Source organism: Coffea arabica, chromosome 6e, assembly GCF_036785885.1.
Source record: "Coffea arabica cultivar ET-39 chromosome 6e, Coffea Arabica ET-39 HiFi, whole genome shotgun sequence".
Classification (NCBI taxonomy): domain Eukaryota; kingdom Viridiplantae; phylum Streptophyta; class Magnoliopsida; order Gentianales; family Rubiaceae; genus Coffea; species Coffea arabica.
In genome coordinates this window covers 6,305,301-6,327,826 of record NC_092321.1, presented here as the reverse complement: position 1 = coordinate 6,327,826, position 22,526 = coordinate 6,305,301, and the positions used below count along the sequence as shown (strand labels likewise).

The 22,526-nt window shown below is 35.4% G+C and overlaps 2 protein-coding genes across 5 annotated transcripts; one reads left to right on the top strand and one right to left on the bottom strand.

The window, feature by feature from the left end:
- Window positions 1-5,002: 5,002 nt before the first annotated feature.
- LOC113694722 (synaptotagmin-5-like) lies at window positions 5,003-12,370 on the top strand. Of its 2 annotated transcripts, XM_027213576.2 has the most exons (13): window positions 5,003-5,291; window positions 5,418-5,522; window positions 5,635-5,685; window positions 5,819-5,939; window positions 7,261-7,382; window positions 7,727-7,828; window positions 8,543-8,617; window positions 8,948-9,027; window positions 9,771-9,921; window positions 9,999-10,229; window positions 10,975-11,268; window positions 11,432-11,545; window positions 12,001-12,370. In XM_027213576.2, exons 1-13 carry the CDS (start codon window positions 5,187-5,189, stop codon window positions 12,148-12,150), a joined length of 1,701 nt encoding a protein of 566 aa, XP_027069377.1. In that variant the 5' UTR covers window positions 5,003-5,186; the 3' UTR covers window positions 12,151-12,370. The 2 variants fall into 2 exon arrangements, with proteins under 2 accessions (XP_027069377.1, XP_071910888.1); XM_072054787.1 differs by lacking the exon at window positions 12,001-12,370 and having other exon boundaries at window positions 5,045-5,291; window positions 10,975-11,300.
- A 199-nt stretch (window positions 12,371-12,569) lies between these two features.
- On the bottom strand, window positions 12,570-18,872 carry LOC113694723 (bifunctional purple acid phosphatase 26-like). Of its 3 annotated transcripts, none has more exons than XM_027213579.2 (10): window positions 18,613-18,872; window positions 18,005-18,192; window positions 17,250-17,450; window positions 16,884-16,995; window positions 15,894-16,120; window positions 14,792-14,930; window positions 14,037-14,257; window positions 13,586-13,707; window positions 13,308-13,469; window positions 12,570-13,078 (listed from the first exon to the last, which is right to left on the bottom strand). In XM_027213579.2, exons 2-10 carry the CDS (start codon window positions 18,170-18,172, stop codon window positions 12,994-12,996), a joined length of 1,437 nt encoding a protein of 478 aa, XP_027069380.1. In that variant the 5' UTR covers window positions 18,173-18,192; window positions 18,613-18,872; the 3' UTR covers window positions 12,570-12,993. The 3 variants fall into 3 exon arrangements, with proteins under 3 accessions (XP_027069380.1, XP_027069378.1, XP_027069379.1); XM_027213577.2 differs by having other exon boundaries at window positions 18,005-18,200; window positions 18,613-18,869; XM_027213578.2 differs by having other exon boundaries at window positions 18,005-18,197; window positions 18,613-18,749.
- Between the last annotated feature and the right edge of the window lie 3,654 nt (window positions 18,873-22,526).

Sequence of the window (22,526 nt, the reverse complement as noted above, 5' to 3'; positions counted from 1 at the left end):
TTACCCTCTAAAAAAATGTTGTTATTCTCCACCTCGTCGATTAGTGTTTATTTTTGTTAACCAAAATTCCTTGCATATATTTATTATCATTTTTAAAGTCATTATTGTCACATGACAGTGAAGGATAATCTTAGTCATAATAATTGAATAACCTAACCAATAATTTTATGACAACAATTGGATTCACTTGCTCAAAATACGTATTGTTCTTCTCTTGTATGAAAATATTTGATCAACTATTTTCCAGCGCTACTTATGTACACTTTTCGAATTTTCTAATCTTTCAGTGTGAGTTATATCAAACTTTTTCATGGAAAAGATTTATTGAATTTTATAAAAATAAGTTAGTAATCAAAATACAACATTTTATATAATTTATGGAGACATAAAATGTTGAACACAAAGTGTCAGATTGAGACATAAAGTTTGCACATATATATAATGGCAATATTCTATTTTGTATATATGTACAATTATAGTTTTATACATTGTATTATTTTATTATGCACAAACATATTATGATATGGCGTGTTAGTTCATTCTAAATTGTCTCTTGGTACGAGTTTCTGAATGAGAGAGAAAGCGTAGCATGATAAAGCATTGCTTTACAAGGGATTTGAGGTAGGAACGATTGCAGGAAGCAACCGTTCCGAAAGGTTGCTGGTCAAGATTTGACAAAAAAAAAATAAGGTCCAAAATTTCATTTTATATATCATTTTTCATATTATATGTGAGACCCATAAAATTTTATTCTATAATTACACGTTATGCAAAGTAAATTACATCGCGTACAAAATATAAAAAAATTGATTGTTCCTGCCCCAAATCCCTTTATAAGTGAAAGATCTTTCCTAGTCTAGTCTATGTAAGCACCAAACATGGATTGGCACTTAACCAAACATTTTCTTGCTGGCACGTCCATTTCTATGAATTGCTTGTGTATGGATATGTGGCTGCAAAACTTCTGAATTGTCATGCAGTATATGTTACATTACATATCACATTATAAAAAATATTATATTATTACTATTCTGAAATTTTCTTCTGAATAAACTTCAATTCAAAGCGGCATTATATTAATTTCCGAAATTATCATCACTCACACAACTACGAAAGCTTAAGCTTATCGCTTCGTCAAGTTGGAAAATGCCAATGTCACTTTTGGTTATTTTATTTGTTAGGAACCGATGTCCCATTGTCACAAGAGTCACATTTGCAAAGAGGAGATCCGATGATCAACCAAAATTCTGCTTATCGTGTACCAGCAGTACAACGTCGTACATGATATTTTCAACGCTGTTGCAAGCCTACCTCCTCCGAGGAATTCGAAAACCGCAACCTTTCTGCCTAATCAAAGGAAACGGAAAATTGCCCCAAAACTCCACTGGCCGAAAAAATTTCCGCTTCATACTCTAAAAAGGGTAAGCAAGTGATGTGGGCATTCAAGGTGAATTGTCCCAGATTGCTATTTATCTTAATCCCACTTTTTGGCAACTTGAATTGTGTCCAAGTACTCTATAGATCGAATGACTAGCTGCGGCGATTTAATCGGGAGAAAGTTGAGGTTCAAAGAAAAGGAGGATTTCCAACAAGTTGGACAAATGCCCCTGAATGTGAGTTGAAGCCATACAAGTTTTCTAAGTTATGTGTTAATCTTGGTCGGTTTGGCTGGTGCCTCAAAGTTGAGGTTCATTTTTGTGCCATATTCACAATTCACATAGACCAGCCCCCAATCATGAAGCCATGATCTTTCGCAGGCAATATGAAGCAGGTCCATGGTTCGGGATCCAGCCCATTCCAAATTGATGCATGTCCATGGAGTGTCCGTACGTAGTCCATGGCACGGAAAGCATCCTGCGTTGTGTAGGTCCAACAGTAGGCGGAAAACAGAACTTTCAACGGAAGAAATCAGAATTAAATCACTGATCCTTAATCCCAGGGAAACCTCAAAAGCAGGCAACTCTTGAGGCCACCCAGGAAATTAATAATCTAATTCCAAACCCCCCAATGATCGATGTGGGATTTTTGGAAAAGCCAGGAAGGCCATTGCTACTAAAGGTGTATTAACTCCCATGACACTCAGAAACTTCTCCATACTTTCTTTTTCTTTCAACAGAAGAAATCAGAATTAAATCACTAATCCTTAATCTCAGGTAAGCCTAAAAGCCGGCAACTCTTGAGACCACCCAAACGGAAAACAGAACTGGCTAATAAATTTGGAGTACCCACGCTCCGACAAACACGTATTTATCATTATTACTAGACAGACCACTTTTTATCACTTGACTTCATCAGCTTCCACTCAGTTAAGTAGACAAGTGAAAAAAGATTTTGATATCTCGTATAGTAAAGGATAATTTCTTGATCTCTTTCTCTCTTTTTTTTTGGATTATTTGTCAACTAGCAACATCTACGCTACCAGGTAAGTTCAATTAGGCTGATGGGGAGTGAGAATGAGAGAAACTCGCCTACGGGTTAGGATGGTGTACTTCTGTATAAGCTCTAGGATTTAATTACAAATACAATATTGAATATATTTGCAAATGCAAAGTTTGAATCCTTAATCTACGACTACACCTCTTTCTTATTTATTTTTTATTTTGTGGCAATTGATCATTTATTTGTGGGTAATATTGAGATTTCAAAAAATTCCCTTTTTCCTTACTCCATTTTAAATTCCATCCCTTTCTTCTTAAAAAAAATAAAAATTAGAAAAAAAAGAAGCCCATCTATTTTGCTACTAATGTTTGAATAGCAATTATTAGATGTGTATGAAATAGCCCCCACGTGAATGGGCTGGTGGTTGGCGCCTCTTCCTAGGGACCGTTAGGTCCTGGAGTCGAACCTCCGCAGCAACATCAGCTCTTCGTGCATATACCGTGCTAGGTCTGGTTGGGGCGCTGGATCGGGGCGGAGTGGGATTAGTCGGGCCGCCTTTACGGACTTGACCCGGACACCCACTCCGTTAGAAAAAAAAAAAAAAAAAGATGTGTATGAAATAAATAAATTAAAAAATATATATTTATGATGTAAGAAAAATAAGAAACTATCCCAACACAGGCAGCTGTGGACATCAGTACTTTCGTGTCATAGGTTGTTTGGAATCATATAGACGTGGATAGTCCAGCTTTTCTCTTGCCAAACTACCAAGAAGATTAAACCACCTAATAATTAGTTGCAACAACTTTCTTCCCTTTTCTCCCTAATAAGGACGACTACAAGTTTATCCAGTTAAAAAAAAAAAATTCTCCATTTCTTGTATTCCAAAATTAAATAAACGTATGTCGTGATGTAAATATAAGTGTTAAAGTACAAGGTGCATACTTCTACATTGAGTTTCATCCAAATTTAAAATAGAATTTTCAAAGCAGACAAGAAAACGGCCCCACCTAACAGTTCATTTTTCGTTCGAGTTTGTGTATTATTGTACGTCACTATCATCGATATATGTTGATGGATTTTTATGTCCACGTCCTATAACAAAAATGAAACAAATATGACCATAGCCAAGCAAAAGAAAATATGCAGCAAGGATGTTAATTTGGTACTTGAAACGTAGTAACGGTGTAATTCACTTTTAATAATGGATAATTATAAAAAAAAATTATTGACTTTACATATGATGGAAAAAATAATATACAAGATGCATCTTTTTTCGAATAGAATCGAACTCGATCCGGATCCGTTGAACCTGATTCGGGATTCTAAGATCAAAACCCGGCGGATATACGGGTGGGGGTTCGGTTCTACTACATAAAAATCGATTATGTGTCCGAGATTTTCAATTTCATTCCGAGCCTGACCCATTGACACCTCTTGCTAACAGTTCCTTTTTTCATTCGGGGTTGTGTATTATTATATGTCACTATCATGGATACATGTTGATGGATTTTTATGTGGACATCCTATAACAAAAATGAAACAAATATGACCATAGCCAAGCAAAAGAAAATATGCAGCAAGGATGCTAATTTGGTACTTGAAACACACTAATACATTTTCTTTTTTTTTTCCTCCAACGTTTTTTAAGAAATCTCTACCGCGGTGCCTCAAAATTATGGGATTCCATTTTTAGTTTATTTATTTTCTTTTAAATTATTTTTACAAAATTTAGACAGCATTGTCTCAAAGTTATTGTATTCCTTATTTAACTTTTTTTTTTCTTTTCCTTCCGTTGTTTTGAAAAGTAGGAACGCTAATTGCTTGGACCACTTCTATATTTATATACCGTATTTGTTTAAATTTCCTTTTACTAGTTTTCGTAGGAGACCATTCTTTGAAAATACCACACTTTGAAGTTAAGGATCATGACAACATGGATAGTGACAAGCGTACTTTGAAACCATGGAGCCCAGTGGAAAAGATATGCAGACCCCTAAGCGCAAGTTTTTTTAATCGCCAAGGATTATTCATTTTTCCTAGCCTTATAAATAATTTATATAGTGAACTAATGATCAATAGACAAATTAAACGCACTAATGATAACTTCAATAACAATTTAGTGAAATAATTCTTTTAGATTTGTTTATTTATTTTTGTGTTTTTTTGGGATAGGTATCAAATTTGCTTAGAAAAAGTGGTGCGACCAAGATTGTGACGTGGAAAAAAGTTATTGGCCAGAACAACCCATTCCAAGGTCAACTCATCTGTCGGCATAATACAGTATAAAAAAGAGTGTCTAAAAGCCTCTTGTGCACTGTGTAGTGTGTGAGTGCGTGTCCCAGTGCCTTTCTCTTAGCTTTTCTTTTCTTTTCTTTTCTTTTTCTTACAAACAAATAGTAGTATTGGAGTATTATTAATTTTGGGAGCTTCGGACACTTGAAAAAAGCGGGCATTGGCCGGTGTGGCCGGCCGCCCTCATTTCTAATTTCTTTGATACCAACGACCGAAGAACCGAATAAATAATCATGATAATGGAGTACTAAAACGACTATTGCGTGTTACTGAAACTAGTCTAATTGTGTCACCCTTTAAAGTCCAAAACCCCCCCGTCATTTAATCCAACAGTAGACAAAGTACTCTAATAGCCATTAACGCCTTCTCCTCAGTCTAATCATCATCCTCCCCACCCCTGAAAGGTGAAAATCAGAGCTTCAGACAAACCACCAAAAACTGAGCAAACCTTTTAGTTCTGGTATTGATATTAAGGAGTGAGCGGAGTCGGCATCGCTTTTCGTGAAGTGGATATGGGATTTGTGTTGGGGCTAGTGATGGGAGTGATCGTCGGCCTGGCTTTAATCGTCGGCTTTGTTCGCTCCGAGAATTCCCGATCCAAACGCCGCTCTGAACTCGTAAGTCCACTACTTTACATACGTAATGCATTCCTACTGCTACTACTACGAAAAACCAAACCTTTTACTCCATTTAGATGCTTTTTTTTTTTTTTTGGTTTGTTGTTTATGTTAAAAATTTGAAAGGCGACGACGGTAGCGGCGTTTGCTAGGATGACAGTGGGTGATTCTAGGAAGTTACTGTCGCCGGAGCATTATCCTTCCTGGGTGGTTTTCTCCCAGCAGCAAAAGGTATTGTATTGTGATTTGTCGCGCTCTTTTTTAAAAAAATAAAAATTTAAAAATATGTCTGCATATCTTGTTTAATTCAAATCATGTGTTTTTATGGTTGGTTGTTATTCAGTTGACTTGGTTGAACCTTCAGCTGGAAAAGATCTGGCCTTACGTCAGTGAGGTACATTTAATCTCAATAAATATGCAGGCACCTGTTTCGCACTTTTCTTTTTTTTTTTTTTGGATTTTGGATGGTTAGTATTGATTTTTTTCGTAAGTGCATTGTGTTGATATGGATAATTTGGGGGGCATAGGCGGCTTCGGAGCTAATAAAAACTAATGTGGACCCGATTTTGGAGCAATACAGGCCGGTATTGTTGGCTTCATTGTCATTCTCCAAGTTCACACTGGGGACCGTTGCTCCTCAATTTACTGGTATGAAAGTCTTGATTATTGAAGTACTTTCAGTTTTGTGTGTCTATGTAGTAAGTTTTAGTTAATTTGAGATTTGATTATTTATTATACATTCCGTAAATTTGTATGCATTATCTGAGGTGAGTAATGCTGAAAGGAACATAATGACGAAGATTAGAAAGTCTGATCAGTAGCTGATACTGATAGTACTATAATTTTCTTGTTATTTTGGCTTAGTTTTTTGTGAATAAACTATGGAGTAGTTTTCGAGTTAATAGGCTGAAGGAAGTCATTTAGTAATTCACAATTGCAATATTTAGGCTGTCGAGTAGGACCGAAATAGCAAGCTACAATTCTTGTGAACCAGGTTCTCAAAAGAGATGGGGATCATTTGAAAATAAATCTTAATGAAAAATTATTTCTGGTTTCCACGTCAACATCTCCGGTGGTTATGTATTGAGAGTTGGAGGTACATGAGATTTTAGTGCATCCAATTGCATTTCTTTTACTTATTGGCTCATTAAATTTTATCTCTATGAAGTTTATTAAAAGTTTTATTACAACTTCTTGGAATACATGTAATTGATCAAAGGCTAACAGAGCTAATCATCTAAAGCATCTTAAGTAATAGTTCCATTCTGACTTGCAAAATCTTGTTATTTTTTTATTTTGTAAATTCACTACGAAGAGATAGGAAGCTTTTTTGAGACCAATCTGTCATTTCCGATAATGCTTCCAATTTTGAGAAGTGTCATAGACTACTCCCATATTCATGTTGGCTCTGAAAATCTCTCAATTTCAACAACACTGGTTACAGATTTCCACTTTCATTTTTATCAGGCCTAACAATTAGCAATTTTGTCTTGGAGGTATGTGGAACATAAGCTACCAGATAATTTCATGCATTGAATTAGGAAAGAATTGCCATCTACCCTGTAAATGGAGTTCTTGCTAGGCTTATAACTGCTGACAGTCTACTTAATGAAGAGAATGCCCTTTGTTCTTTCCTATTGTTGTTGTTCTCCTTGTAGAAATGACTATAGGAAGACAACAACAAAGTAGGAGTATCTCCCATAGAGATGGACCTTGCAAATAGAAATATGGTATTATAGACTACGTGAGAATGGAATTAGCATCCGCCGCTTAGAATTTTTTTTTGACAATCAAATAGTAAGCATCAATTTTTTTTTTTCCTTTTCTCGTCTGAAGCATATGGTTCACCTTTTGATCACTAAATATAAACTACAAGCTGCATTTTTATATACTAACTGTTTGTATTCATAAAGATGGCATATAGATATATTTTTATATCGATACTCATACTAATCAGTTCAAATTTCAGGAGTTTCCATCATTGAAGATGGAAGTGAAGGTATAACCATGGAGCTGGAGATGCAGTGGGATGGCAATCCAAGTATAATACTTGATATTAAGACCTATCTTGGAGTTGCATTGCCTGTGCAGGTATCCTGTGTGTGCTTTCTCAGTCTGTCTGAGAGCTAGTGTTTACCCTTTTTCTTTTCCCAAGTAGCAGAATGATTTACTTTCTAATGGTTATTAATGCATCATTATATCCACGAGTCAAAGGCCTATGTAACTGACAGTATAATCATAATAAGTATCATTATCTCTGCATCACATTTAATTGCGCAAGAACAAAATCATTACAAAAAGAATTTCATGCAACATCTGTCTTCAACACAATTTTTTCTTCAGTAGCCCCAATCAATTTGTATATGTTTCTGAAGATTTTCAATTGATTTACTGCTTTATCTTATTGCGATCATTACTCGTGGTTTTTGACACAGGTGAAGAATATTGGTTTCACTGGGTTGTTCAGGCTGATCTTTAGGCCATTAGTGGATGAGTTTCCATGCTTTGGAGCTGTATGCTATTCTCTGAGAAAAAAGGTTAAAGTCTATTTTCTAAACTAGATCAATCTCTTGCAGGTCTTGGAAGTAAAAATTAATTAGGGTTTTAATTGGAGAGAATTTTGGAGAAAATTCTAGAAACTCGTGTTTCTGCACCTTTATTACGTGTAGTGAGATGAATATGTAACTGTTGCATTTCTACATGGTGGAAAATTTCCACTGTGTAATGTTGGCTGCACACATTTACAGTAGTAGTCTGATAATCCATAAGTATGGCATCTTGCTCACTGGTGCAGTCAAGTAGCAAATGTATGTTTTAGGGTATGAAAGTTGGTATATACTTGCAAGTACAAATGCTCAGAAAGCTCTTGCCATTAACTGGTGTGCTGAATGACATTGCTGATCTTTAACAACCTAGACTAAGTCAACAGTGGATACTCTATGTCCTAGAGCTAACAGATTCCTCAGATGAATAGATTTTAAACAAAACGTTGCATGACTCTATCTGGATTTGTTGCACTCGTGGTGATCTCTCTCTCTCTCTCGCTCTCTCTCTCTCTCGCACACACACACACTCGTGCACACAGAGACACGCATATGTACAGAATGCACACATACATAGAAACAGACTCAAACAAACCAAATTTGGTACATATACATGCTGAATGGGATACCCATTTTATGCATAATCGTGCGTGCTCTTTTTTATCTGTGCATATGGTGATATTTTTTGCTTACTTGTTTGATTTGCAGAAAAAGCTGGATTTTACACTTAAAGTAATTGGTGGTGACATATCGACTATTCCTGGCCTTTCCGATGCCATTGATGTATGTTTGAATTCTATTATCAAATTCTGTTTATAGCCGAGATCAGGATATTCTTAAATCTTGTTTACTGTCTTCCTAGATATGCACACAATATTTAGAAATTAACTGCAAACCGTATTTGAACTTTTATTTCTCTCTGCTGTAGCTTGAAATATTTTTGTTTACCATCACGGTGTTCAACCCTTTGAGATTTTGGTGTTAAGTGCATAATGGTTGATTAGTGAACTTGGAAGAATTGTATCTATGTGGAAAGGGGTGTTTAAGTGTTTTCTTCATATCTATTACCATACCAAATACTCTTTCCTTAATGTTTCTGCTTTATGTATTCAGGGTACAATACGGGATGCTATTGAAGATTCTATAACATGGCCAGTTCGAAAAATTGTGCCCATTCTGCCAGGGGATTACAGGTATACAAATGTTGGTTATGCAACTGCATTACTGTAGTCTTAGCCATAGTAGTGAAGCAAGATTGTCAAATTTAGAGACGTATACAATGAAGCAAAAGGGACTCTGTCACAATTCAGCCAAAGCTGTCTCAACTTTATGTAACTCTAATGATGTAATCAACCATAACAAGCTGAAGTGACATACAGGTTGATGGGACGTCTAAACATGAGATAATCAGGGGCATATTAAAAATAGATAGGGTCTTTAATGGAACAATAAGACAAGCAAGGGGTGGTGGGGGAGAGTGGGATGGGATTCTGATGAAGAAAATTGAAGTGTTGGTGTCTCTTTCTGCTACTCATGACAATATTGTGGCTGAAGATATCAGTCCATTGGTTGTTAATTCTAGTGTGAATTAATACGATCAAACAGCTACTTAACTGCAAAGGTGCCGAAGAGATACTGCAACTGTCCGTAAGTGTTTAATCACCCATCCAGTCGCTTAAGGAAATTTGCTGTGTATTCTCTCCCCTCCCTGCAACCGTTGGACTCTTCATGTTTTCTCTTTCACTTTGCTATATGAAGCTGTTTCATTACCTTCTGTTATGAATAAGATTCCCTAGCAGCCTAACCTTGGTGCAAATGCTTTTTTAGAGTGTGAATGTGCAATTTTTTATTTTCTCATTGTTTTCAGTTTCATGCATTTATTACACTACATATAATTTTCTTTGTGTAGTTGACTTTTTCTGTTTCTTTTATTAAGTGATCTTGAACTAAAGCCCATTGGCATCTTGGAGGTGAAGCTTGTGCAAGCAAAGGAGTTGACAAATAAAGACCTTATTGGCAAATCTGATCCTTTTGCCAAGTTATATATACGTCCACTCCGTAATAGAATGAAAAAGAGCAGAACCATTGTGAGTTATCTTATTCTTTCATGGGTTGACTTCGATCCACTCATCTTTCTAAGGTAATTATTAACCATTTTCTTCAGAACAATCAGTTAAATCCTGTCTGGAATGAACATTTCGAGTTCATAGTTGAGGATGCGTCCACTCAACACTTGACTGTAAAAATCTATGACGAAGAAGGAGTTCAGTCTGCTGAACTAATTGGATGTGCTCAAATATATCTGAAAGATCTTGAACCCGGAAAAGTGAAGGATGTGTGGTTGAAATTGGTGAAGGACTTGGAGATCCAAAGAGACAACAAAAACAGGGGTCATGTGAGAACTCTAGTTTCCATCTTTTATTGAAATGATAATTATGATATAATTGCAGTTTTATAAGTTTACTTGGAAACTAATTAAATTCATGCTGAACACCTGTAGAAGTCATAATGCAAATGGTCTGGAATAACAAAATGTCTGGTATGTAAGATGCAGATAACCTCTAATGTTCTTGCTTGTCAGTCGATGGAGTGCAGAATTCCTTCTTAATTAATATAGTTATGAGTGATGGCATGATGTTATAAGTTTATTTCTTGTAGATTTCATCTTCAGAAATTTTTACTGAATATGAAAATTGAATTTATCGGCAGTTAACCTAATTGAACATTAGGACAGACTGTTGATTGATTTCCTCTGAGTTTTAATCATCTTACTGGGGTTAGTTATTATTCCATGGGTTAATGAGACCTATACTATACCTTGATTGTAAAATCCTCAAACTTGATATTTTTAATACTTGGTTGAGGAGCATTAACTTCCTTTAATCTGGTTTTATTTGAAATACAGATGAACCGTAGGAGCCAATTAACACCTAAAATGAAGAGAACATCGCTTTACATGCATTGACATAAAATTTCTGTCTCAAAATTTTTTTTTGGGGGGTTGGGGGGGGTGTAACTTCTACCAGTGTTCATGGAAAAGATAAAAAGAAGAAAAATCTATGGCTAAGGACTAATTTGGTGTTACATTCCATATAACCATGCACTCTCTTGATATATTTTTTCAATTTTATTTTTTTTAGGTGCATTTAGAGCTACTGTATTGTCCTTTTGGAATGAAGAATGGGTTTACTAATCCTTTTGCAAAGAATTTCTCCATGACTTCACTAGAGAAGGTTCTCAAAAATGGTGCAGAAGGAAAAGAAGTTGCCGAAAATGGAGATGAAGTCAAGAAAAGAAAGGAGGTGATTATAAGGGGGGTACTTTCTGTAACTGTTATATCTGCTGAGGATCTGGCACCAACAGATCTTATGGGCAAGGCTGACCCTTTTGTAGTGCTCACTATGAAGAAAACTGAAGCAAAGAACAAAACCAGGGTTTGTTCTATGCCGATGTCTCTTACACCTTAGCTGAGTGTTTTCTCTTTTCCTGATCCAATATGTTTCGGTCTGATACTGATAGTATTCTTAGTGTTTAGCATAATTTGCCTACATTTCTAGATTATGAACCTTCTACATGTCCTTTCTTTTGTGTATGTAGGTTGTGAACGAAAATTTGAATCCAGTCTGGAATCAGACTTTTTACTTTGTGGTTGAGGATGGATTACATGATATGCTCATAGTTGAAGTCTGGGACCATGATACATTTGGCAAGGTAGGTGTATCCTGCCCTTTGTACATTTTAGTTTTGCTTAACCTGACAATACTCTATGGTAGTGGTGCATGCTGGAAATGGAGCAGTTGGAACTCTAATCTTAAAAACGCCTCTGTTTCATCAACTTTAGTAATTTTGTTCCAGTCCTTAAGGATGGGTTTAAAAGAAGAAGGCAGTTTTTCTGGCAAGCTTGTTTACCTATTCAAGTAAAATGTAAGAGATCATAGGACATCAAACATGGGAACTGAAGTAGCTATTATATCTGGAACCAAAGGAACACTCTGGGAACAGGTCATTTAGTTAATTTATTGCCCTAAAAGAATTTGCAAGGAAAATTGTCAATTGCCTACAGGTGGTTGTGTGCAGAATAATTTTGGGATTAATTTCACTTGCATCTTCAAAAAAGTGTCTTATGTTGGCTTAATCATTTTCATAAATTTGTGGTCATTATGCAGGACTATATGGGAAGATGCATCCTAACGCTAACAAGGGTTTTACTGGAGAGTGAATATAAAGAGAGCTTCGAGTTGGAAGGAGCTAAGTCTGGGAAACTGAACTTGCATCTCAAGTGGACGGCACAACCAATCTTCCGGGACAGGGATTAGTAGACCCCCCCCCCCTCCCCGCGGCGACTTGTACAATTATATAACGTAATTACCCCATACAAAGAACATGATTAATATATGAATCCCGAAATTGGTAGCAGTCGCATTTTGCTGTATATAAGTGCTTTAGGATGACGGCGAGTCTCTTGTAAAGCAGCGGAAATTTCGGACTTATTACAGGCCAATAAACAGGTTTGACGCATCGTTTTTGATTGTTTCAGCTCTCGTGACTGCTGTTCTTCAACGCTAATCGTCGAGTTGCTTTTTAACTCGGTCACTTTCTGAATTTTTCCAGTTGCCTGAGGAAAATTTGTTATTGTTGGCACAGGGTTTCAAATTTTCAGCCATGTGACAACTTATGTTGGCAGTTATTACTTTCTCACATCCAAATTGTGACCGATGATGATTTTGCACATGCGTTGCTCAGAAATAAAAGGTCTTAAATCGAGTCTTATTGATTTTGTTACTACCTGTCGTACAAACAAGCAGAAATACAGAAACTTGGGTAGAGACGTACCCGTGAATTACAAATAAAGGAGTAACAAGAGAGTAATTTGAAATAAAAAATGATTGCCTGGACCGACTTTTCCAATTCCAAGATATGTTGCATTGAAGTGATTCTCCAAGTAGTCTCCAGAACCATCACCTACTTCTGACAACTGCGATTAACAACAAAAGCCCAGACCCCACCAACAAATAGCGACGACCATCTTTCTGGAAGAAATGCCATTAATTTCAGAGCAAGATCCATTCTACCAACTGATGAAGGCAACACCGCCGAACTTCGCAAACAAAAGCAAGCTGCATAAACAAGCGACTCTCCCCAACTTGAATAAAACTGACTTACAGCCGCTCGCAAAGTGGCCTGTTCACAATCACAGAGTAGAGATGATTTTTCCTTAGGTTTCTCCTCCGCTTACTGGTTCCCCTGTGAAGAGAATAATCAGTGTGTGAAAATGCTACAGGGGAAACTTCAGACACCTATTTAGAAGATCCTTGCAATTGGAGTAAAAATGAGGAAACAAATTCCCGAAAATTGAAAAAAAAAATTATATCTAGAAAAAGCCCCATATCAGTCTCATAAGCAGACCTGCTAAAAAGATCAGTGGCATTTTCATACAATTATAACTCAATAAGACATACATGGTGCCACTCACCAGTACTGGTTATATAACATGAATGCGTCAGTCGCTACTTTTTTCCCATCGTCGTTCCTGTTCCAGTGATATAGTGCATGCGTCCTATTCTTTATTTCTAATGTAGAGTGTCCATAACTTGCTTCGCGAAAAGCAGAATATTCTGGTTGAGGATCTCTAAATCTGCAATAACAATGACAGAATTCGCTAGTTGCAAAGTAAGAAACGTGGGTAACATTCAAAAGGTCACCACAACAGTGTAACAAGGAAGATTTTTCACCATATGCAGTCTGCTATACCTTCCTGCAAGACCTTCCTGATTTCCTCCATCACCTACGGTAATATAAACAGGAGCTGATTTGTCAGGTACAGGGTAAGGATATCCACTTGATACATTGTAGTGTATGTTGGAGATGCGATACTGAAATTGGAAAGCAAGAATTAGCTGTTATAATAGGTCAAATTACAGCAAAGAACCATTGCTCAAAGAAGAAATCAAGATCTCAGTTGTTGCATCTACAACTTATAATAAATATCTGGATATGCTAACATCAGGACGAACATTTTATATATCATTTAGAGCAAACTGTCATTGATTTCCAAGGCACACACCCAGGAAAAGGATGATACTTTCTCTACTGACTACAAGAAGACTGAGTAGATATCCTGTTCTTACTCTTCAAGAAAGGAATGCAGCGAGAATAAAAGCCTGGTCAACAAGTACTTTAAAGACAGAGAAAGAGGACAAACCGATCTTTCATAAGCATGGACATGGCCTGCAAAGACTACATCAACTTTATACTTAACAAACCAACTCTCAAATACTGTTCTTATACTTTCTCCTTCCATGAAATGGGCTTCATTACTGTTGTAAATTGGAACATGCATCAAGACAATGAGCCAAGGAGTCTTCTTCCGGTCAACCCTTTCGAGTTCTTCTGCAAGCCACCTCCACTGCGGTGTATATTTGACTGCCAAGATGAACAAGATACCAAACAAGAAATCTATAAGAACATATCACGATCATCTGCTGCCACCTTTTAAGGAACAAATGAAATAACTAGCACTCAAGAAGAAAAGCTCTGCCATAAGGCATAGACAGACAATCTTCTTATAAATACAGTATTTGATGGTGTGCACCAAAGCAATTAGAAACTCCATAGGCCAAGGCATCCCTTATCTCAAACCAGGAGCACTAACACCAATAGTATATTTTAGTTCACAACAAAACTGCAACTGCTTGCTGTTATTATTTGAAGAAAGAAAGACGAATCTATCATTCTTTTATTTTGATCCCTCCAAAATTAGATATTTGCCACTAAAACCTACAACAAGGGGCAAGCAAGTATGAACGTGATACTATTAAAAATAGGCCTTCAGAGTACACCAACGAAGAAAGAAATGGGCATATAGTTTTCATTGTGATATGCATCTTCACTTATTACCTTTAAAAACCAAGGTACAAATAAGAAAAGGCCAAAGCATTTAAGGGAAACGTAAATTACCGAAGGGAGAATAACTAGACAGGACAATTACATGAGCGGATCCACGCCGGATAGCATACCAAAGAGGATCACTGCTTTTGGAGGCTGGATAAGGTGTAGGGTATCTGTGGAGATATGACTTGAATGGAGTTACTTCTCCCTACGAAGACATATTTAAGAAAGTGCAGTAGTCAATAGCAGCAAGGGATTACATCTAAGATGTGCAGAAACTTTAATAACTAATCTACTTGTGATTTAATTCCATATGTACTCTGCTGTGCCCCTATGATGTCATAATGTTTCAACTGGGAGAAAAAATTTAGAAATCCAGACTACAGGTAATCCATAATTAAAGCATTAGATTGAAACAACACATTCTCATAATGAAAGTTGGAAAACCATAAACTTTTACAGGAAAAGTCTCGTGCATAAAATCATACACACATATGCAGATAAGGTCAAGAAACAATAAATGAATAAGTCACCATAATCCTTACCATAAACTTTTAATGGATCCACATATCATCATAGTTCTTTTCCAGGCGATACTCTTCCTCAGCCTAGTTATGCAGGAAAGCTTCGTTTATGTGGTGAAATTTTTTTTCTTGCTTTTACTTTGTCTTTTTTATTTTATTTCAGTTTAAGAGAGGGCTCTCTCTTGTTTCTTTTTCATTGTGACAGGTAGGCATTGTTGTTATCAAAACGAGTCTGCCAGCAAGATTTGGTTTCTGGATTAATAGCTTTTTGCCACTGATAACATAAATCAAACTTCTGCCCTCCACAGGACCCCCAGAGTGTTCTAGCACAAATAAAGCTGGGCACATTCATGAAACTCCAGTTCATGAGTTAAGAGAATTCTCATTGCTGCATATATCTATTAACTCATCTTTGTCACTCCAATATGTACATAAGTCCTAGCTTCCAGATTAATCATTTCCCTATGATGAAAAACAAATTTTTGCAATCATGAGACAGCACAACTGGAAAAGCAAATTTATTTCGTCTGTGCACTTAAAACAGCTAGAATTTCAACTAGAAACTGAAGAACTTAAATAACATAAATGATCAATGGAAAACAGAAAACCCAATACTCTTTATCAAATATGCTGTGGTAACATTTTACCATATATGGCATGTACTCAATCTCATGATTTCCAGCGCACCATATCCATGGCTGGTATGCTGTACTCTGCTCAATGAAACGACCCCATGTGTCCCAACGCACACCAACATCATGATAGTGGTATCTATCAGCATAAGAGAGATCCCCAACAAATAAGACAGTTTGTCCACCACTCCGCTTATAATGTTCAAGAGTTGAAAGAGAATTGTATGTTTGACCCAGATCACCTGAAATGAAAAGAAGGGCATAGTCATATAAGAACAGGAAAACTTCTGTACTTAGTAACTGGGAATGTCACATCCAGAAATATCCAAGATAAATTAGCATATTCATCTTTTATTCAAATTTCTAAATGTCACTTTTTGAGATTAAAAAGGAAGTCATAAGTAGCAGGCCAACTATGCAAGGTTTCAAAGGAAATTAAACCACAACACCAACAACTAGGTAAGGTCAGAAATTATGATGGTGAGATGCTATCAAACCATAAAAATTTGCAATGTGCAAGCTCAAAATATGAGTTTCAAATTTCTGTAGGCAATCCCAGGTGCACTTGGTACATATAACTTTTATCAAATTTCTGTAGGATACATACAATGGAATAGACTCAAGGCTTCTCAAATAGGAAACTAAGAGAAAACACAAGTTCTCCTGAAATCAAAATGCTAGGGCTCAATGTGATTTAAATAAATCTACAGTTTGTCAACTCAACTATTACCACAGAGTCTTGAAAGCATGGATACAATTTTCTATGCTTCTGATTTACTTCAACTCACAGCTGACATGAGCAACATAGCTGACAAGTTTTGGTCAGAGTCTGAGCAAGGCAACTGCAAAAAGCTGACAATCATAGTTTCCTTTACTAGTGGTACTAGCCAATGAATTTATATGATATTCACTCAGATTCATTTCCGTGGCCTGAAATCCTCTCATGTTCAGAAAATTACACAGATTTAACATGAATACCAGCAAGTAACAAACAAAACAACTTACCTATGATTCCAAACTTGTAGGAAGCATCTGGATCAATTCTTGGAGGTGTTTGAAACCAAAATTTCCTTGCAGAATCACGATCTCCAATCTCATAGTAGTACTTCGTGTCATACTAGGCAACAGAAATAAATGTAGTACACAAACTTAGAAACATATTTGCATTTTGACATTACACCCAATAATGAACACTAAAAATTACATGAAATTTCTGTAATCATACCTTGGGATAGTATTTATCATGCAAGAACTGAAAATAAAACTTTTTCCACATATATAGAAATTTAATTATTGTCCAATTAAAAACTCATACTATCTAATACTACCCCAAATCCTAATGGTTGAAAATTATGCAAGTATAATAATTACCTCAAGACTATCAACAAGACACTTGTGGATATATCCAGATTTGTAGTTGTAGAATGTGTAGTTTTTAACTGTCCCCTTTGCAGTAAAATCATATTTTCCTTCTGATATGCCATATCGCACTTGGCTGGATCCTGGTTCATCAGGTGTCACCCAAGAGATTATAACTGCCTTCCCATCATAGTCACCCTGTGTGATGTGCACCTACGGCAGAAACATTGAATTTTATAAAACCATGAAGGAACACATATTATCCATTTTTCTATTAAAAAAAATTTAAAAACCACAAAGTAAAGTACTAATATTCGAGTGAGAAGTAGCTCCATAGAAATAAGTTCCCAAGGCACTTCTTGAAGGCAACCGCTAATTCTGAGACATCTTTAGCAGTCCAAATTGAATAACAACATGCGCATCGTAAAAGAACACTAAATTGGTTAAACATGTGATAAACATACAAAGCAAAAGAAACCAACTTTAACATTAATAACCAAAACGTCGAACCCAATCATCACATAGAACTTAGTCTAGTCTTTAGATCTTATCAGTCAAAAACATGCAGTATGAACTCGGTATCCAGATTCAATTCTAAGCACCTCCTTTATTCCATCACTTGATGCTCCAAACATGTGGGATCTGAAAAAGCTAAACATACAGTTGCAAACCAAATTGGCTTTCAAAGTTTTCGCGCAGTAAGGCTACGGGCAAATGGTCATGCAACCTAAAAAAGGCTAGGAAAGGTAGTAGGAAAAGGGACTTACTTGCTGGGGAGCATTATAACCCTTGGGAAGTGCAAAAGCTTCATTATCAAGTGGAATATCGGTAGATGGCCACTCGGAACGAATAAAGCTACTGGTTAAACCCGCAATCCCATTGTGTACGAAACTCAACAAAATGGAAAACAGCAGCCAAATGCGGTTCGATAACATTTGATTTCCCCCTTATCCTCCTGCACTACTGCACCAACAGTTAACTAACTAATCAATAATGTGATGATGTGAGACGCACACAACCAAACCAAAAAAAAAAAAAAAAAAAGGTATCACCAACAACCCCCGATCTATCCTGATAGGAACCAAAAAAACAATGAAACTGATTTCAAGGAATGCATTCCTTTCTATTATGATTTCCGCGTCTTGGATCAATTAATACTTTATATTCTCAAGCGTTGCAGAAGAAAAAAAATTTAAAACGGAACACTGGATTTATTTTCTTTAAAAATAAAAGCACAATATCAAAGGACTAGCTATTTGTAGTTTGTTAAGGACAATCTTTATGCCTTGTAGAAATCTATCAATCTCTTAAGCCGGCGACTAGATTAACGAATTCGTTAAAAGAAAGCATTAACATAGGAAGAAAAAGGTTTTACCTCAAATCAAATCAATACAAGAAGGTGCAAGAGGGGAACGAGCAGTTGATCCGACAATCAGAGCTGTATCTATATAGTATGTACTGCGTGTGCTTGATAATGGTATGCTGATGAACGGCGTTGGGACGGACGGACGGACGAACGGAAATGAGTGGGGAGAACTTAGTGAGTTATGATTGGTTGGTTCGTTTGTCGTTTTCTGTCGGGACGGAGTCGGCGTGAAGTGTCAGTCACCATTCACCAGGCAGGGCAGGCAGGACGCGAACCCGGTTCAGAGGGAAGCATCGTTGGCGGGTGACTGGGGCGCGTGGCTTTCTTTATTGGGTGGAATTAGTCATTGGATATTCCGGGTGACCCGACCCGTTGTTTCCTCATTTTAATTGTGGGATCGGGAACCGTCCTCCTCTCACCGGGCCCGGTCGCAGGAGATTAATCGGACCCCGTAAAAATTGACCCGGACACATCTGTGTCAGCAAAAAAGAAAAAAGAGTTTAGCTGTATGATTGCACCAGAACGACTTCGGGATGTTCCGGACCATTAATAATTTAAAGGCTTAATCACAAGTTGACCCCTGGAATGTGAGTTGAATTGCAATTACCTCCCCTGTAATAAAACAACATACAAATTGCCCTCTACAGAGGAATGGTCAAACGTTGTTCAGATTTTTTGGATATGATAGGTGTCGAAAGATAATCATGCCGCGAGACACACATCGCTTTGGTAGATTTATCCTTGGAAATAGGCTAATTGATTAGAATATTGTTACTTGACAAAAAGTTCGGTCAAATATAGTCCCTTGGCTGCCTGGTATCAATCTATGCTCCTCGTGCCAAAATTTTTTTTTAAAAAAGTCCTTCTGGCCGTCACGCCATGTAAGAGCGACGGTCAGAGATGTCAGAAATTTTCTGACCGTCGCTCCTATATGGCGCAATGATCAGAAATGTTTTTTTTTAAATCTTTTTTTACCGTCGCTCCTATATGGCATAGACATACGTTAAATCTTTTTTAATCCAATCACTTTCAATTTGAATAACGTTAAACATTTTCAAAATAGAGAAGTACAAATTATTTTATTAAACCCTATAATTGGATAGAACGGTCCTATAGGATAATACCTACAAAACAAATAAATACTAGTTGTTTTACAGCTATTTTAATTGATTAAATTATTTAAACTAATTATCGTATACCAAATAATGACACACAAATAATTCTTCATTTCTACAAATACGTTATTAATATTTTTATACGATTGCATTTTATATGAAAATTTAAATATATAAATCGTAATTCGTGTTATAATTTTTCATTTTTTGACACAATTACGGTTCTTTTAACATTCTGTGTGCATTATACATAATAAAGTTAAAATTAACAAATCATAATAATATTAAGCAATACTTTCATCCATTACGCAATCACTTAAACTTAAATCATATTATTAAATCATTTTCTAAATTTAACAAATCATAACAATTACACATGTTATATAACTTAAGCTTGCTAAAATGGTAAACCTTAATTCTTTGAGAAACCCCTAAATCCTTTAACAAATGGATCAAATTTTTAAAACCTAGTCTCCTTTAAAATGCTAAAATTCTTGCGAGCCCAATGTTTGTTTTTAAAATTTTGTCAAACTGTATGCATTGTTTTTAAAAATTTTGATTTTTAATAATTTTTACAGAAAAGTTTTTGCCGAATTCCAATTGAATTGTACAAAGATTTTTTTTTTTTAAAAAAGGCATTTCTAAATTGCCTGGCTGAAGGATTTTTTATATAAAAAAAATTCTAAATTATCTGACCGTCGGTCCTACATGGGGCGACAGCCAAGAAGATTTAAAAAAAAAAAATTCTAACCTCTGGCCGTCGATCCTACATGGCGTGACAACCAGAAAGATTTTATAAAAAAAACATTTCTGACCGTCGCGCCATATAGGAGCGACGGTCAGAAAATTTTTGACATCTCTGACCGTCACTCCTACATGGCGCGATGGCCAGAAGGACTTAAAAAAAAAAATTTTGCTGACCGTCGCGCCATATAGGAGCGACGGGCATAGATTGATACCAGGCAGCCAAGGGACTATATTTGACCGAACTTTTTGTCAACTATCAATATTCTAATCAATTAGCCTTAGAAATAGGTGTTATTATAGTATTTTTATTTAAGTGTTGTGCTGTCTACCAATATGGTGATACAACAGCACATGTAAATAATTTTAAAAATCACAATAAAACCTTTGTAAATTAATACCTTTGAACCATACAAATTTTATTAATTTAAAGAGATATTAATTAATTAATCAATCAATTAATGATTTATTAATTTATTAAGTGTACTTAAAATTCTATCAAATCAATATAAACCAATCAATATCTACTTGATTTAGAAGTATATTTTAATTCTATTAATATCTTTAATTATGCAGTAATTGATATCATTTTTCTGTTATCAATATGTGAAAAAGATTTAGTAATACTAAATGATAGATGGCAAAAAGGTAGATATCCACATGCATGTGAGATGTTTTCTATTATACCCACTCACATAATGCTTTACGCATTTGTCATCAGTTATGATTGATTTTGGATGAGATTCAGTTAGATTTAAGTTTTAAGAAAAAAAACAACAATAAACTCATATTTTATAAAAATATAATATGTAGTTTTAGTAAATTATTAATTTATTACATGAATGGGACCAAATGAGTATTTAAAGTTTTCAAAAAAAATTATTATCTTATTATTTTATCTAAATTATTAATTTAGTTCATTAGTCAGAGTTGGGAGTAGAAAAAAATTATTATTTAATATAGGCTATTAATTTATTGAGTATTATTTCATGGAGGTTTTACTGTACTTGAGTTATTTTTTCTGAATAAATGTTTTAGTTACTTATGATAATTTATGACATTTAAATGCATTTCATAAGAAATACATATGTGTGTGTGTGTGTTTATACATCATAAGGCATTATTAATAACGACAAACAAATGAAAAAGTGAAATGTTTTTATGAATATTTAATTTGCATTTTTTGTTATAATGAATTATAAAAAATTAATAATATTTTTAAAAAATATAGTATATATTTAACCATTGAATAATACTAATGTTATATATATACATATATACATATTTCACTTTTAAAGGAAAAAATGAGAGTGAAATACATATATGCCTAACACTAGTTGTGTTGATGTTTTAGAATAATTAGATAAAAAGTTGAAAATCCACTTAACGAAGTCGACTCCACAAAGGCACAAACATTAACACGTTGATTATGTGGGGTCAAACTTGAATGTCACCATTTTGAGAAGCACAAGATCGATCTGGAGCATGAAAAAAATAATTATGTTAAGTTGTAAGGTACAAGTTGTACTAGTAATAACAACTGGGTGGTCGTGCTCATGCAGCATGCATGGCCTCAGCAATCTCCCCACGTAGCATCCTCCACGACCAAACGCAGCCTTTCTCTTGAAGTTGAGGGTCACTCGATAGAATCAAATGTGGAATATGGATCTCCGCGCAGCATATACATTAGAGTTCCAATAATTGTTCCGTCAAAATCACACTAGTAGTACAGGACAACAATTGAATTCAACAAAAAGACAATACCAAAAAGTAGAAAATTGCAAGTCAAGTAGCTGTTTTAGTGTGTGTATATATATATATATATATATATATATATATAGTTGAAAAAAAGGATGTACCAAATGTAGTCATTCCCAATTATTATAAGAGTTAGTCACAAAAGAAAAAAGGTCAATTTGCAGCATACCTCTTAATTTTTTTTCTCACTTTGTCTCTTAAGAGACAAAACTAATCCTCTACTGTGCTAGGTTTTTTTAATTTTTTTTCTCGATTAATCTTAAATATTGTGATTCAATTTTGATCATTTTTAATTTATAGTGGTAA

Bases quoted from the DNA above. Each gene is read 5' to 3' on its own strand.
- LOC113694723 (XM_027213579.2), bottom strand. From the start codon at position 18,172: ATGTTATCGAACCGCATTTGGCTGCTGTTTTCCATTTTGTTGAGTTTC. The intron at 16,121-16,883 runs GTAAGTTGTTTT...TTTTCATTTCAG, and splicing joins CTACAAGTTTGGAATCATAG to GTGATCTGGGTCAAACATAC. The intron at 13,708-14,036 runs GTTTGTCCTCTT...TTCCAATTTCAG, and splicing joins TCCATGCTTATGAAAGATCG to TATCGCATCTCCAACATACA.
- LOC113694722 (XM_027213576.2), top strand. From the start codon at position 5,187: ATGGGATTTGTGTTGGGGCTAGTGATGGGAGTGATCGTCGGCCTGGCT. The intron at 5,940-7,260 runs GTATGAAAGTCT...TTCAAATTTCAG, and splicing joins CGTTGCTCCTCAATTTACTG to GAGTTTCCATCATTGAAGAT. The intron at 11,269-11,431 runs GTTTGTTCTATG...TTGTGTATGTAG, and splicing joins AAGCAAAGAACAAAACCAGG to GTTGTGAACGAAAATTTGAA.